The following is a 17860-nucleotide window of genomic DNA, read 5'->3' on the forward strand; positions in this document are numbered from 1 at the left end:
TATTTGGGGATCTTGAAGGAGAGGATAGGGAGGTGAACAAAAATATATTTAAAAAATAATGGTCCCAAATTTGATAAAAATAATAAACTGACAGTTTCAAAGTACTCAAGGAACTCCATTCACAAGAAACAAGAGAAAAGTCATGTCAGGGCCCACCATAAAAAACAATTTCATAAAACTAATCATGAAGAGAAAAATCATATAAACAGTTACAAAAAGAGACGTCCTATGTACAAAAGATAAGCATGATAAGTCTTCTTTTCTGCTGGAACCATGGAGGGTGTAGAAAAGAACAAGAAGCATGTTCTTGCTGTGTCAGAAACCCTTAAGAAAAAGTGAAAGAATTTTGCAGAGCTGAAGATCAAGCTCCTAAGAAAGAAGTTTGCACACAAGATGCTTCGAAAGGCAAGGAGGAAGCTTACCTATGAAAAAGCTAAGCATTATCACAAGGAATGTGGGCAGATGTACAGCACCAAGATTCAATGGCTATGATGACAAGAAAACCTGGGAACTTCTATGTAACTGTGGAACCCAAATTGGCATTTGTCATCAGGATCAGAGGTATCAATGCCGTGAGCCCAAAGGTCTGAAAGGTGCTGCAGCCTCTTTGCCTTTGCCAGATCTTCAATGACACCTTTGTTAAGTTCAACAAGGCTTTGATTAACCATGCTGAGGATATGCTGTGGAACCATGTACTGCATGGGAATGCCCAAACCTGAAGTCAGTAAATGAATTGATCTATGAGCATGGTTATGGCAAAATCAACAAAAAACTAATTGCCCTGACAGATAATGCATTGATTGCTCAATCTATTGGTAAATATGATATCACCTGCATGGAGGATATGATTCATGAGATCTATACTGTTGGAAAATGCTTCAAAGAAGCAAACAACTCCGTGTGGCCCTTCAAATTATCTTATCCACAGGTGGAATGAAGAAAAATAGCACTCATTTTGTAGAAGGTGGAGATGCTGGTAACAGGGAAGACCAGATCAACAGGCTTATTAGAAAGATGAACTAAGGTATCTACCACGGTTATTTTTGTAATCTGGTGAGTTAATACACAGGGACTACTTTAAAATTAAAAAAAAAAAACAACAAATTTTTTTTTCGTTAGAAAAACTCAAGCAAGAGGAAAGTAGACTAAAATCTTTAAAGTACTAAAAGGAAAAAAAGAAAAGCAACCCCAATTTAGAGTTCTATACTCCAAACAAAAGTTTCAAAAATAAAGATCAAATATAGAATTTTAGAAACATACAGAAGTTGAAAGAACTCATCACCACCGTGCATATTATAAGAATGTTAAAAGCCTTGAAAGCAGAAGGAAAGTGATAGCAGATGGAAACAACTTTAAATAATGACAATGCAATATAGGATCATAACATTCACAAAAACTGAATGTATGGTGACAACAGCACAAGGTTGGGAGAAAAGAAATTGAACTGTCACACTATCACTTGAAGGTGGGCAGAGATATGTTAAAGCATTATACTACAAATTTTAGGGTAACCACCTAGATAACAAAATAGTTACAATTAACAAAGGAGATTAAATAGAATGATAAAACACATTCAGTTAATCCAAAAGAAAGCAAAAAATGAACAAACATAACAAATAGGAAAAATATAAAATAAATAGCAAGATAATAGACTTGAATGTAAACATATTATATTAAATATAAATGGTATTGATATCCTAATTAAAAGACAGAGATGGTAGGATTGGCTGGAAATTTGCCCAATTCTCCTTGGTTATATACATTTCAATATTAGTGCTTATTCATCCAATGAATATTTAATTTATTTCAGTTCAATGAAGACACAGCATTTGGTGCTGGGGATACTGCCTCAAACAGGCTGTCTATAGTTCCTCCTCGCATGACCCTTACAATCTGGTGTTGAATGCAGATAAGTAAATAAAAAAAAACTTAGAACAGAATTCTTGGGCAGAGGAATTTGATTCTCCCCTGCATGCCTGGAAACAACAATGCTTTAAAAATCATTAACACCATGACCACAGCTTGTACATTTGAATTACAATAATGAATGATTTCCCATACCTGCTACGATATATAAACCATTTTTATTAAACAATTGGCTGTTGCAATTCAGGATGGAGCAACATCTATGAGGTCCCTCGCCAAATCCACTTCTGTGCGTTTACCATTTCCCAATTCTCTCTCCCTATTAGGTCAGTGGGTCTCAACTTGGGCCAGTTTTGCTTCTAGGGGATATTTGACAATGTGGAAATGTTTTGGGTCATCATGACAGCTGGGGTACTACTGGCATCAAGTGAGTGGAGGCCAGGGATGCTGCCTAACGTTCTCCAGTGCATAAAGCAGCTAGCTCTCCATAGCAACAAATCACCTAGCTCAAAAAGTCAATATTGTGTCTTGGTTGAGACACCCTGAGCTTGTGTGACCAATTCACCCCTGTTTGTCCAGGACATCCCAAGTTTTAACACTGCCAGTCTAGCATCTTAGGAAACTCTCTAGTCTCAGGTAAACAGTGAAGATTGATCATCCCATCTCCTGCTTACTAATATTAGAAAAGCAGTCTGTATTCAAATAGCTGTTCCTTTCGGTACAAACATTCAGTCACCTGTTGTAATAACAGTCATAATCAGCATGAATATTAATTGAGTACATATTTTGTTCAATACTATGCCAAGCATGTTACCTGCATGATCCCTTTTAATTATCTTAACAATTGCATGAGGTTAAAATTATTATCTCCATTTACAACTGATAGGATGTAAGCTTATAAAGATTAGGTAAATTGCTGAATGTTGCACAGCTGGTTTATGGTAGATTTAGGATTATGGTAGATTTAGATCTATCTTGTGTATAGTGACTACAGTGTGCATATTCCTGCTTTCCAAGATTGAAAATATTTTTTCTACACTGTGCCAACCTCATAGTATAACTTGTGTTTATAATGATGATTGTTGGAATAATAAACCAAACAAAATTACATTTTATATAAATATGGCTTTCATTTTCTGGGTTGCTGGTTACAAGAGCATTGCATCAGATTTGAGCATGCATGAAGAGTACAATCTTTTTTAAAAAATAGTATAGAAATTAAAATCACAGAGACTTAAATCTAACTGGATATGTGATGTGAGTGAATTACTCAATTTCTATTAGCACTATGTAGGAATGTGCAAATTAAGTGGGTTAACCTTTCTGAAGTCCCATGTATAGTGCTTAGTCTATTAATAAAATGTCATAGGTGGTACCTATGATGATCAATGAGAGGAAATTGCCTGATATAAATGGCATAGATTAGTTTATTGATGGCATTTTCATTAGTAGAGGATGAGAAAGGAAGAGGACAAAAAATGTGAATATCCTAATGGTATAGTCTAATATAAAGAAAAGCCATTGGAGTCAGAAAGGATTGTGGAATTCCACCTTAGTTATTTAGATACTATATGAAAATGTAACATCTATTAAATGAGGGAAATAATGCTCTTTACTGTTGTAAATGTTGTAAAGATTATTATGACATAGAATACCCATCGCATACATTGTCCTATTTTTTAAAAAGAAAAAAAACTGTATTCTTCAACATTGTCTTCAAAAGTTAGAGCAGGCTGAAAATCAAATACTCCATTACAAATACTACTTTGAGTGACATTCACTGATGGAAATGAAATATCTATTTTGCCTGCAGCCAGCAGTCAGACAGCCAATTAAACAGGTGCAGTTCTATTTTCTGTTATTTGTATGAGGGAAGGCATGGCTCTTAATGTATAGATGCATTCATAGCTGAAATGTAATTAAAATGACTCTAAATTATAATGTACTGAAGGTAACCACTAAACAGACAGGTGTTGATAAGGTCCACTTTTCTTCTGTTTAGAGTAACAGTATGTTTAACTTAGAAAAACAGCAGTAGAAGTTTGTAATTGTGTGATGAATGAAATGACACTTGTGAGAAAGGTGTACAAAAGAAGGGGATTAATTGTAGAAGAATTAACATCCAAGCTGGGTAATTTCCTTGGCAAAAAGTAAGATGAAACTTCCCTTCTCTCTATAACGTTGTTCCACTTTTATAGTGAACAACAGATGGACCAAGTATGATGTAAAAGTAAAGAGGCATGTCAGGAGAGGTCAATTGAAAGCAAACAGAAATTTCATTGTTGAGAGCTCACAGGAGGAATGACAGCCAGGGACTAAATTGAGAGTGTATTCCTTTGTGTTTGTGAAGATTTGCGCATATATCCCTTTACTTTTTCTTTTATATTCTTTCTCTCTCTTGGTTGAATTTCTAGACAAGCTGACTATTTCTTTCCCCTTTGTCTTCATACTGATGTTTAAAACCTAAAATCAAACAGGTGGATCTGGGAAATGAGAAAGTTCTGAACTGGTAATTGCTTTCCGCTGCCCCTGAGAGCCATCCAGTTTCATAGACACAGGTGACACAACTGGATTCAGAGCTACAATAATTCTTTAGGAAGGTAATTGTGGATACGTGGATATTATACACAAAGAAAATACGATCGGTTTAAAAAAAAAGCAAAACCATCAGCAGAAAGTCTCATAAAAATACTGACAAACGGTCAGGGGTAGGTTCAAGTTTTGTGGGGCTCGACGTTACATAATTTTGGGCTCCTTTGTATACTCATTAAACGCAAACTATGAATATTAAAAGGACAGCCAGTTATTGGGACTTTGGAGAATGAGATCCTTTTCTTCTCGAATTTCTTTAGTCAATTTCTAGAAATTCCCACCCAGAAGTGTTCGCCGATTGCAACCTCAGCTTCCCCTCAGCGATTAACGACCCTCTTAAATCCCCAACAACTCCTAAAACACATCGGAGCCCTTGCAAATGAGGCCTGGCCTACAATAACTTTCCGCTGTAGCTTATTTTATCTTGTTTGAGAAGCCTAAAATTACCGTGAAGCATAAATAACAGAAACTTTACATCTGATGCTTGTTATTTCATTATAAGAACTTCAAACCTCACACACTTATCATCTGTGGACCTCCGCCACTCCGCGTGCGGCTGGGGGCTGGGGGTGGTGGGCTGCGCGCCTGAGGGCGAGCCCGGGCCGCGCCTCCCGCTGATTGGCCGGGCCCTGGGGGCGGGCTCTCCCCCGCTCCGGCCCGGCTCGGGGTAGCTATATTGGCACCGTTTTTGCTGTGTCGGGTCGCTTCAACGCGCGGAGCTGGGCTGAAGCTCAGGGCTTCTGAGGGCGGTGCTGGCGCAGGAAGCGGAGCGAGGCTGCCAAGAGCGAGGAGGGGGCTTCGGGGCTGCAGTGCGATGAAGCAGCGGCTCAGGGAGCGGAGACTGGCGGTGTGGGGAGACGGGCCGGCCCGGGGCCGGGGCTGCTGCTCCGGGGGCTGCTGAGGCGCCGCGGCGGCCAGCGCGGAGAGCGGCGGGCGAGAGGGAGGAGAGGCAGCGGAGCGCGCGGCAAGCCGGCTGGCTGGGATTGGCCTCCCGGGTTGGGATCTCCCGGGTGGAACCATGCGGGTGGCCAAGTGGCTGGCGGGGCTGCTCTACCAGCTTTCGCTCTTCATCACCAGGTCTTGGGAAGTTCACTTCCACCCCAGGCAAGGTAAGGTCACCGCGCGGCGCCTTCAGCAGCGAGGTGAGGGCTCGGGGCCCGAGTGGGACAGCCAGACGGAGTGGGGGGAGTGAACGGCTTAGCCCGTTGGGGAACCCTGGCTCAGCAGGGGCTCCGAAACCCCCGTTTTAGTCATCCTCCCAAGCATCCCCAGAGGTTGCCTTTGCGTCGGGTTTCGAGGAATCGTGCTCGGGGGACAGGACTCCCTTTCGGCACCACGCGGTGGGGGCGCGTGGGGCAGGGTGGCGCGTGCGCCCGTAGGGCACGGGTTAGCGGCGGCGGGGAAGCGAAGAGGGATGGGGGAAGGAGGTGGGCTGCTCAGGGCCGTGAATGTCAGCGTCTTTGCTTGGGGAGGGTGGAGCAAATCGGGGGTGTGGGAAAGCAGAGCACTCACACAGAACGCACGTGTGTGTGCGCGCGCGCTCGCCATCCTGTGTGCATTCGTCGCTCCCCAGGGTGTATCGGGACCTGGGACCTCGGATCTTTTAACGTTCGCTTAAAGAGGTTTGGGGTTAGGAGTTGGAAACACGTGGAGGACTCAGTGGCCATGTCGCTGTGGTTGCAGAAGCGCTGGTGAGGACACTGGCCTCGTACGAAGTGGTGACCCCCGCGCGGGTCAATGAGTTCGGTGAAGTGTTCCCGCAGAGCCACCACTTCAGTCGGAGGAAGCGCAGCTCGGAGGCGCTGGAGCCCACCCCGTTCAGGACGCACTACCGAATCAGTGCCTACGGGCAGCTATTCCAGCTGAACCTGAGCGCGGACGCGGCCTTTCTGGCCGCGGGCTACACTGAGGTGCATTTGGGAGCCCCTGCGCGCGGGGCCGAGGAACGCAACGCGGCACCCGCAGACTTGCGCCACTGCTTCTACCGCGGCCAGGTCAACGCTCGGGAGGATCACACAGCTGTCTTCAGCCTCTGTGGAGGCCTGGTAAGTGTTCTCGGGTCCTTTGACGTTTTCTTTGGATCCAGTCGACGGCGCCGTTCAGGCAGCCACCATGCAATGGTTTTTTCGGGGTTGGTGGTGGGTGACCCACGAGATCAGAGTGGGTCACCGGCGGGATTAACACCTAGATGAACCCCAGCCCCTCTCGTGGCACCCCTTCCTGCAGTGAGAGGGGCTGCGAAGAAAAGCAAGTCTACCTGCTGGGCAAAAGGAACTCTTACTGTGAAAAGCTGAGAGACTCTTGAACGTGTCAGACAGGGGCTCGTGAGTCAGGGAGTGGCCCTCTGGCCTCTGCTGCAAGTGAAGTGTGGTTTCACTCAGACACATCCATTCCCCGCCATCTGTTGAGGCAGAACCCAAGCATTTGCTTCAATTTGTCCTTCAGTTTAGGATGATAGAAGGAAAAGAATGAATATACCTTTAATGAAGGATTTGAAAGGAAGAGTTGGTTTTCAGTTGTGTGTGGGTGGTCATTAGTCAGTGAAGAACAGAATAGGGAAGAGGTTGAATCTGCCTGTTTAAAATGCATTGCATTTAAAAAATGTGGAGTATCTACAATGGCCTGGTGCCAGCGAATGGTCATTAGAGTGACAAGAGTAAAAGATGGAGATTTTGTTAAAAACAAAAACAAACACACACGCAACCTCATGGTGCAGAGAGGAAATTAAGTGAAACACATTGGACACAGTGTTTTGTTTCTCTAAAACAGGTTTTAAATCTTTTTGCCATGAACTTCCTCAGCAGTCGTCTCTAAATTCTTCTAAAATAACTTGTATGTTATTTTACACACTTAAAACTATCTAAGTGGCTTCCTTTTAAATACTAACAGTAATAAAAAAAAGTTACGACTATTACAATTTGTGGTACCATGATGGATGTATGTTTCTTTAATAATGCATTAAATATCTATTGGGGTGCAGTGTATTTATTATACTTTTCCAGTGGTGATGACTATAAAAGATCCAGAGAACTACATCAACTCTACCTAATGCAAAAGTATCACTTTATTGGTAACAAAGTCACAATGTCTGTGGTTTTTCCTACAATCATAATTGTAGGAAATGTTAATTACGAGAGGTTGGTGGAAATAAAGATGTTACACTTTCCGATCCGAGTTCATGAAACCCAAGGTAGATAACACATTAAAATATATGCATTCATTTAATCATTAACTCCTCTGATAAATACATGTTCAATCAGAGGTAACAACTAGGGCTTTGGTTACCAGATTCTGGTGTTTGTCTCAAGCAGTTTAGCTTTTTTCTTCGTTTTGTTTTGTTTTTAGGAAAATTAAAAAAAAATAGTTGTAGAACATCGACACTGTTCATTCTTTAAGTAAAAATGAATAACACGTCACATGTAATACTTTATTGCAGGTTAATTGATGTAAGATGTCTTTCTGGGTGTGAATGTTGGTCATTACTGAGTAAAATTGGAAAGTCTCTTTGGTCTTTTTCATGCTGTTATTTTGAGCTATGTTTACATGGAATTCCTTTAACAGTTTTCTTTGTCATGGGTAAGTGTAAAATGCTTGCAACATCAGAATTGCAGAAACACTAATATTTATGTGGCCACCTATACATCAAAAGAAAGAAAAATATTCTTTTTACAGAACCTTTCTAAATGTTTGCCTGGAAAATTCCGTATTTCCTACCACAAATTTGTCACGGTCAATTTTTTTAATTGAACTTCTTGGGGTGACAGTGGTTAATAAAGCCATACATGTTTCAAATGTACAATTTCATATTACGTCACCTGCATCCTGCATCCTGTGCCGGCCGCCCAAAGCCAAGCCTCTTCTCACCACCACTGATCCCCTCTGCCCTCCAGTCCTCACAACTTTCCTTTTGGCAATCAATCACTATACTGTTGTCTCTGGGTCTCCCCCCACCTTCTTCCTTAATCCCTTTACCTTTTTCATCCTCTGTCTTTTGAAAGCCATCAGTCTGTTTTCTGTATCTATGATCCAATTTCTATTTTGTATGTTAGTTTATTTTGTTGACTAGGTTCCACATATAAGTAAAATCATGTGGTATTTGCCTTTGTCTGACTGGCTTATTTAACTCAGCACAACACTCTCCAGGTCCACCCATGCTTTTGCAAAAGGTAAGATTTCCTTCTTTTTTATGGCTGAGTAGTAATCCATTGTGTAAATGTAGCACAACTTTTTAATTCACTCATCTGCTGTTGGGCATTTGGGCTGCTTTCAAAGCTTGACTATAAATAATGCTGCAATGAATATAAAGGTACATATATTTTTTGAGTTAGTGTTTCAGGTTTTTTCAGATACGTTCTCAGAAGTAGAATTTTGCTAGGTCATCAGGCATTTCCGTTTTTATTTTTTCTTTAAGGAAGCTTCATACTGTTTTCCACAGTGACTGCACCAATCTGCATTCCTACCAACAGCGCAGGGGGGGGTCCCTTTTCTCCACACCCTGACCAACTGTCAACACTTGTTTGTTGATTTATTGATGATAGTCACTCTGACAGGTGTGATTTTAATTTTCATTTCTCTGATTAGAGACATTGAACATCTTTTCATATGTTTATTGCCCATCTGTATGTCCTTTTTGGAGAAGTATCTATTCGGGTCATTTGCCCATTTTTAAATTGGATTGTTTTCTTGATGTTGTATAAGTTCTTTACAGATTTTGGAAATTAACTCCTTATCAGATGTATCATTGGGGAATATGTTCTCCCATCCTGTGGGCTGTCTTCATTTTGTTGATGGCCGCCTTTACTGTGGAAAAACTTTTTAGTTTGTAGCGCCACTTGCTTATTTTTCTTGTTTCCTTTACCCAGGGAGATGTATCAGAAAAAACACTGCTATGAGAAATATTTGAGATTTTACTGCTTGTGTTTTCTTCTAGGATTTTTAGGGTTTCGTGATGTACATTTAGACCTTTAATCCTTTTTATTCTTGTGTATGGTGTAAGGAGGTGGTCTAGTTTCCTTTTTTTGTTTTTTGCATGTATCTGTCCAGTTTTTCCCTGTACTATTTATCAAATAGACTGTCTTTATCCCATTGTTTGTTCTTGTCTCCTTTGTTGATTATTGACTATGAAGGTGTGGGTTTATTTCTGGGCTCTTTATCCTGTTCCATTGATCTATATGTCCATTTTTGTGCCAAGCCATTTTGATTACTTTGGCCTTTTTGTATAGTTTGATATCAGGTAGCATAATTCCTCCTATTTTGTTCTTAAGATTGCTGAGGCTATAGGGGGTCTTTTGTAGTTCCATATAAGTTTTTGGAATATTCTAGTTCTTTGAGATATGTCATTGGTATTTTAATAGGAATTGTGTTGAGCCTACAGATTGTTTTGGGTAGTATAGATATCTTAATGATAACTTTTTATCCATAAACATGGTATATACTTTCACATACTTGTATCTTTAATTTCTTTCGTCAATGTCTTATAATTTTTCAAATACAGGTCTTTCGCATCCTTGATTAAATTCATTCCAAGATACTTATTTTTTATATAACTGTAATGGGATTGTTTCCTTAGTTTCTCTTTCTGATAGTTCATTATTAGTGTATAAAAATGCCACCAATTTCTGAATATTAATTTTGTATTTAGCTAATTTACTAAATTTTTCAGTTCTAGTAGTTTTTTTATGGAGTCTTTAGGATTTTCTGTATACAATATCATGTCATTTGCAAATAATGACAGTTTTACTTCTTTTCTAATTTGGGTGCCTTTTATTTTTTTTCTTTTTGTTTGATTGCTGTGGCTAGGACATCCAGTACTATGTTGAATGGGAGTGGTGAAAGTTGACATCCCTATTTTGTTCTCAAATCTTAAAAGGAACGCTTTTAGTTTTTGCCCATTGAGTGTGATGTTGGCTGTGGGTTTGTCATATGTGGCCTATGTTACCTTGCTGTATGTTCCTGTATTCCCACTTTGAGATTTTTTTTTTAATCATAAATGGGTGTTAGATTTCATCAAATAATTTTTCTACCTCTATTGATGTGACCATGTGATTTTTGTCCTTCATTTTGTTTGTGATATCATGCTTATTCATTTGCAAATATTGTACCAACCTTGCATACCCGAAATAAATCCCACTTGTTCATGATGTATGATCTTTTCAGTGTATTGCTGGATCTGGGTTGCTAATATTTTTGTTGAGGATTTTAGCATGTATGTTCATCAGGGATATTGGCCTGTAGTTTTCTTTGAGTGTCCTTATCTGGCTTTGGAATTAGAATAATGCTGGCCTCATAAAAGGAGCTTGGGAGTCTTCCCTTCTCTTAAATTTTTTGGTCTAGTTTGAGACAGATAGGTGTCATTATTCTCTGAATGTTGGGGAAAATTCACCTATGAGGCCATCTAGTCAAGGACTTCTATTTGCTGGGATTTTTTAAAAAAATTATTTCTTCACTCTCATTAGTTGTAATTCATCTATTCATATCCTGATTCTTCCTGATTCTGTTTTGGAAAATTGTACATTTCTAGTAATTTATCCATTTTTCCTCAATTTGTCCTGTTTGTTGGCATATTTTTTCATCATATTTTCATACAATTTTTTGTATTCCTGTGGTGTCTGTTGTCCCTTCTCTTTCTTTTCTGACTTTATTTTAGTCCTCTTTTTTTTCTTTGAGTCAGGCTAAAGGTTCATCAATCTTTTTTTCCAGAGAACCAACTCTTGGTTTCACCAATTTTTTTTTGTTTTGTTTTTAAGTCTTTGTCATTTATTTCCACTCTAATCTTTATTATTTCCTTCCTTCTACTTAATGTAGGCTTTGTTTGTTCTTTTTCTAGTTCTTTTTGGTGTAGAGTTAGATTGTTTGAAATTTTTCTTGCTTCTTAAGGTAGGCCTATAATGCTATGAATTTCCCTCTTAGGGCTGCTTTCACATAGATATTGGGTGGTTGTGTTCTTACTTTCATTTGTCTCAAGGTAACTTGTGATTTCTTCTTTGATCTCATTGTTAAGCCTTCATTGTTTTGTTATGTGCTGTTTAGCCTCCATATGTTCGCTTTTTTAAAAATTATAATTAATTTTTAGTTTTATATCATTGTGGTTGGAGAGGATGCTTGATATGATTTCAATCTTCTTGAATTTATTAAGACTTATTTTGTGTCCTAATGTGCTCTATCCTAGAAAATGTTCCACATGAACTTGAAAAGAACACATATTCTGATGTTTTTGGATGAAATGTTCTGTAAATATCAATTAAATCCATCTGGTCCAGTGTGTCATTTAAGGCTTCTGTTGCCTTTTTTTTTTTTTTTTTTGTGGGGTGGGGGCGGGTGCTGGAAGACCTATCTACTAATGTTAGTGAGCTGTTAAAATTTCCTATTATGACTGTATTTTTGTTGATCTCTCCCTTTATGTTCACCAAGAATTGCTTTATAGGTTTAGGTGCTCCTTTGTTGGGTGCAGATATGTTTAGAAGAGTTAAATCTTATTGGATCAACCCCTTGAGTATTATGTAGTGACCTTCTTTGTCTCTTGTGATGGCCTTTGTTTTGAAGTCTATTTTTTCTTATGTAAGTACTGCTATCCCAGCTTTTCTTTGGTTTCCATTTTCATGGAGCATCTTTTCCTATTCTTGTACTTTCAGTCTGTGTGTATCATTTTTCTGAGGTGGGTCTCTTATAGATAGCATATATATGGGTCAGGTTTTCTTATCCATTCAGTTACCCTATGTCTTTCGATTGGAGCCCTTTGTTTAGATTTAAAGTTATTGATAGGTACTTATTTATTGCCATTTTATTTTTAAACTAATGTTCCCACTGCTCCCCTTTTTTTTCCTTCATCTTAATGAAGACATTTGAACACCTCCTGCAATACTGGTTTGGTGTTAATGAACTCCTTTAGTTTAAAAAAAATTTATTTTTAGAGAGGTAAAAAGAGGGAGAGAACAATCAACGTGAGAGAAACTGATCAGTTGCCCTCATACATGCCCTGACCAGGGACTGAACCTGCAACCCAGGCATGTGACCTGACTGGGAATTGAACTGGTGACCTTTCCATCTGTGGGATGACACCCAGCCAACTGGGCTATACCAGTCAGGGCCCTTTAACTTTTTTTGTTTGTTTGTTTGGGAAACTCTTTATTTCGCCTTCAGTTTTAAATTATAGCTTTCCTGGGTAGAGTACTATTGGTTGTAGGTCCTTGCTTTCCATCACTTTGAATATTTCATGCCAATCCCATGTGTCCTGAACTGTTTCTGTTGAAAAGTAAGCTGAAAGACTTAATGGAAAGACTTAATGAGCATGGTAACTAATTGTCTTTCTCTTGCTACTTTTAAGTTTCTCTCTTTATTTCTAACCTTTATCATTTTAACTATGGTGTGTTTTGGTGTGGGCCTTTTTGATTTCATGTTGACAGGGACTTTCTTTGCTTCTTAGACTTTTGTGTCTTTTTCCTTCATCAGGTTATGGATGTTTTCCTGTATTATTTCTTCAAACAGGCTCTTGATCCCTTGCTTTCTCTTCTCCTTCTGGTTTTTCTATGATGCGGATGTTGTTCAACTTGATGTTGTTCCAGAGGTCCCTTAGATTTTCTTCATTTTATGAAATTCCTTTCTGTTGCTCTGCTTGGGTGTTTTCTGTTATCTTGTCATTTAAATAACTGATTTGATCCTTTGCTTCATCTAACCTGCTGTTGATTCCTTCTAGTATATTCTTCATTTCAGATACTGTATTCTTAATTTCTGACTTTTTTTTTTATGGTTTCTATGTCCTTGTTAATGCTTACTATCTCTTTGTTTGATTTCTCACTGAGATCATCCATTCTTCCTCCAAGGTTCTTGGGCATCTTTATAACCATTGTTTTAAACTCTGCATCTGGTACCTTGGTTGCTTCCATTTCATTTAATTCTTTTTCTGGGGATTTCTCTTGTTCTTTCATTTGGGGCGTATTACTTTGTTTCCCAACTTTGTCTGCCTTTTTGTGTTTGTGTTTATTAGGTAGATCTGCTATGACTCCCAGACTTGTTTTGATGGCTTTATGATATCAGAATCTTGCAGGTTTCAGTGGTGCAACCTTCTAGATCATCTGAACTAGGTACTTCAGGAATGTTTCTTGTGTAGGTTATGTGACTTTTTGTTGTAGTTAGGTCTGGAATGCTGTTTGCCTGTTCATGGGTGGAGTTAACCCTCAGGCTGGATGACTATAAGGATAGACCTTGATCATTGTGTTAAGGCCTACCAGAATCCCCCTTTGGATGTGCTGCTTGTGTGGATAGTTGGGTTGAGCTCTGGTGTGGTCTGAAGCCCACCATTGGTTGTGTTGGTTCTGGGTACATTTGTATGTGGTTGCAGTACAGGTAGATAACAGCTGTTGTGTATAATTGGCCTTGAGCTACCTGTCTGGATCTACCATGCTATTCATTGTTTGTGTCTACTTCTGTTGGGCTTGGGTGTGCATGGGAGGGGCTAAGCTATGTACAAGGGTCAGCTTCCTCCAGCTCTGACCTGGGGACAGGTCAATAAAAGGTCCAAGTCTTCCTGAGGTTGTTTTCTACCTGTTAGCTATTCTACAACCCCCTGAGGTTGCTGGGACTTCCTTCAGAGCCTTCCAAAGAAAACTGTAGATTGGACCCAGGCTGCTCATGACCTACAGACCCTCCCACAATGCATGAACATGGTAGGGCAACTGGAGTAGGGAGGATGACGCCAGTGGGTTCCCTACTTGGAGGCTGCATGGTCAGGCACACAATGGGGAGAAAGTGGCCCCTACTCCAGAGCTATACCACTCAATATCTGCCAGAATTTCCAACTCTAGATCCCCCGGGAGGAGGGCGCTGCAGGTTCAGTTTGAGTGCAGCAAGCTGTCTCCACCTCAGGAGCAAGTTCAGCAGGTTGAGTCACCCAGACTTGGGAGGATAGATCAAAAGAGTCTGCTGTTGGGGGTGGTGCTGGCCCTCCTGCAGGAGGGAGGCAAGCACTTTGCCTTTCCCTGCTCCACAGCCACACAACCCAGTGCCCAACCTAGTGCCTGTCCAAGTCCCAGGCAGGAGCCGCTGAGGGGCCTTTGTGCTGTGAAGTTCCCAGCTCTGAGCAGCAATCAACACCGCTCCCCCCAACACACATACCGCCCCACAGAAGTGAGTTCAGCAGAGCAGGACCACTCGACTTGGGAGGATAGATCAAAACAGTTTCCCTTAGGGGGTGGTGCTAGCCAAGCCTGAAAAAGGGAGGCAAAACAGGCCCCCATTCCAAAGCCAAGCAGCACATTGGCTAGCTGAGTGTCTGCCTAGAGCTCCTATAGAAAGAGAGCACCAAAGGCCCATGTTGGGTACAGCCAACAGACCTTTCTTCAGGTCTTGAGCTTGGCAGGGTGGTGTCTCCAGTAATTGGAGGTATGGGTTAGTACACTCCCTAGGCTGGTGCTGTAAGAATAGGAGTACTTGACCCTGGGAAGATAGTGCCTGACTGTGGTGTGAGATAAGTCCTCAGGGCTGGGACTTCAGTAGCTGACCCTCCAGATTTCTCCTCTGGGCTATACCACCCAGATCTTCTCTTTATGACTCCTGCTTGCCCTGAGTTACCTTCCCTCTACTAGAGCCCTGGGTGAGTGTCCAAGAGCAAGATCCTGTGCATTTAAGAGAAAGCATGGGTTTCTAGTAGACTGCTTCCTCTTTGAGGTAGACAGAATTCTTGCTAATTTTCACTGCTAGGTGCTATGCAGACTTATCTTCCTGGCTCTGGTGCACTGGGTTGGGAGTCCTGTGGTGAGATTGAGACCCCATGCTCCTCAGGGGGAAACTTTGCAGCTATTCTTCTGGCTTCTCAGCCACTGCATGTGGATACAGGGGCCAGCACTCTGTGTCTCCACCCTTCTTACCAGTCACTATGTGTTGCTTCTGTAAATCCTTGGTTATAATATTCCTGTTTAGCTGCCCTGCAGTTGGGTATCAGGTTCATTGCTCTATAATTTAGCTGTAAGTCCAGTTTGGTGCCATGAGGAGCTGAGCGTAGCGTCCACACACTCTCCAGCCATCTTGGAATCTCAATGTTTTCTTGATTTAGAATTTTGTGGCATGGAAAAACATTCCAGATGGGAAGCATTATTAGGAGTGATGTTTCTACTCATGTTGATTCATAATGTTGACGTAGCTCAAATGATTATTCAATATCCCCTTTTGAAATCAGAAAACAGTTGGAAATATTTAAGTCTTAACAGGAGTTCATCCTTTCTTGTCATTGTCAATTTGGATATAGTGGCCTAAGTTATTAGGTATAATTAACCTGATTTCTATATGTACTTTGCTTGTGAGAGACTTACTGATATATCAGAATTTGATTTAACATTTAAAAAAACTTATTTTCATACTTACGTAACTCAGCTTTATCTTAATTTCTTTATATTTGTAAGACTATGTTGGGTACATCAGTCATAGTAGAGATAGAAAATTTCCAGTAATACAACAAATTAGAGGTACCAGTGTCTAAAAATATTAGTGTGATTATCACCGATTATAATGGAAAGTATTAATGAGATCTGTGACATTTCTTTGATCTTTCTCATGTATATGTATATGTGTGTATATGTATAATATATGTAATATATATTATATATAAAACTTGACTGTGTATTTTATTTCTACCCTGACTCTGTCAATAACTTTATATTAATAGTTTCATCGAATAGCAGAACTTCTGGTATATTTTAGAGTCCTTTTTTTAAAAAATTTTATTAGATTCCTCTTTTTTAGTCTCAGAATAAACTTCAGATGCATATAAAATTGTGGTACCCACAACCTGGTCCCAAGTGAGCTGTTTGTAGATTAATCTTGATACAATATCCTGGAAGTCAATAATGCTAGCCTTCTTGCCTTTCTCCTGCTTGCTTCCTGACTTACCTTTGTGACTTTGTGTCTGTGATGATCTACCTTTGACCTCTGTCAGTCCATTAAACCCTAAGATTGATGTTTACTGAAGGATTTTTAGTCAGTCTTGCTAAGAGAAGTTTTTTTTGTAGTTGTTCTTGCTTTATTTTAGCTTTGTTTTTAATTTTCCTGAATATATTGAAATAATCATGTGATTACTTTTTTATGTTAATACGTAAGCATTGCTGGATTTAAGCATGCATTGACCACTGTTGAAAACTGTCACCATACTGGGCCATTAAGTATTCTGACATCTTTGTTTAGGAGGAAGGTGGGAAAATCCTACTGTCCTCTAGTTCTTCTAGTTTCTGATGTCCTTTGTGCCTTGGTTTCTTTGCATCCTTCTACCAGCAGCTGAATTCTGGGCCTGAGAGCTGTGATCTTTCTTCTTTGCTCAGTTTGGGCTCATTGACCACTCCTCTCTCGGACTCTCACTGGTGATGCGTATCCCTCCGAATTCTGGCTGCAACACCTGTATGATTTCTTGTCTGGCTGAGGTATTCATTGTGCAACCCTGACACGTAAGTGCCCTCTGACTCCTATTGCAGCACCCTCCCCATGTAGGGTGGTTTGGTGATACTTTTGGTAATCTTCCAGACCACTCTGAGGGCCTGAAATCTTCCATGGCATTTGAAAGTCAAGAGGGACTTGGTTCCTCAATTTGCCAATTCTGCATTGTATATGTGTGGAGGGGCAGGGGGACTCTTTCAGAGGGTTCCTTCCCTGAATCCCATATGCAGAAATACTTCTTTTGGCCATCCCCTTAAACTGTCTCATATGCCTTCTGCCTCCAAGACCTTAACCCCCTCAAGCAAAAGTTAGCACATATGCATCTTTCCAATTGTTTCCTTTGCCTCCTTCATCCTTTTCTTCCAAATCCACTGAGTTCCTTTTTTACATCTCATTTATTGATGCATCTCCTTTCCAGGTATCTAGTTGATGTAGCATCTATCCTTTCTTCTGGTGGCTGCTGAGGAATGTGACTTTTAGAGGAAAATAATAAACTAATTTTCAAAATATCCCTTTACATAAAACCATTTTAGAAACATATAGGTAGATTCTCTTTAGTTGTTAATGTTGCTTTAACTCCAAATATGTGAACTAATGTTTTAATTTGTATATGATATTTTTTCTACTTTTAGAATTCTTGGTATTTACATGTTTTTCTTGTTCATTAAATCACTGAACCATAACTAATATTGTTTAGTTTTCTTAAGTGCTTTGGGCCCAAGAACCAGAAGGGGCTAAGAGTCTGCCCGAAATTGTTTCATGGGTGTATAATGTTTGCTTTTCTAAAATCTCTTATTTTTCTTATAAGTATTTATCACATAATTCAAATATTTTTGAATAGAAATTTATTTACACATTTACAAAATCTATAGTAGGTGTTAAAATGGAGTTGAATCCTAGAATTACCTATTAGTAATATAATGGCTAACGAGACTTTGCTTTTAGTCCATTGATATATAGGGTCCAGCAGAGGTAACACCACTGA

The 17860-nt window shown here is 40.0% G+C and overlaps 1 protein-coding gene and 1 pseudogene across 1 annotated transcript in view; both read left to right on the forward strand.

Annotated features, from left to right (window-relative positions):
- The first annotated feature begins 270 nt into the window (after positions 1-270).
- LOC129084692 (60S ribosomal protein L7-like) lies at positions 271-1023 on the forward strand (annotated as a pseudogene).
- A 4453-nt stretch (positions 1024-5476) lies between these two features.
- ADAMTS20 (ADAM metallopeptidase with thrombospondin type 1 motif 20) overlaps positions 5477-17860 on the forward strand; it is a 163588-nt gene continuing 151204 nt past the window's right edge. The window contains exons 1-2 of the mRNA XM_054591215.1: positions 5477-5567; positions 6142-6503. Of these exons, the coding sequence (XP_054447190.1) occupies positions 5477-5567; positions 6142-6503 (453 nt within the window). The remainder of the gene's footprint in view (positions 5568-6141; positions 6504-17860) is intronic.

Source organism: Pteronotus mesoamericanus, unplaced genomic scaffold, assembly GCF_021234165.1.
Source record: "Pteronotus mesoamericanus isolate MK-2021 breed Mesoamerican mustached bat unplaced genomic scaffold, CSHL_Meso_final scaffold_21, whole genome shotgun sequence".
Classification (NCBI taxonomy): Eukaryota; Metazoa; Chordata; class Mammalia; order Chiroptera; family Mormoopidae; genus Pteronotus; species Pteronotus mesoamericanus.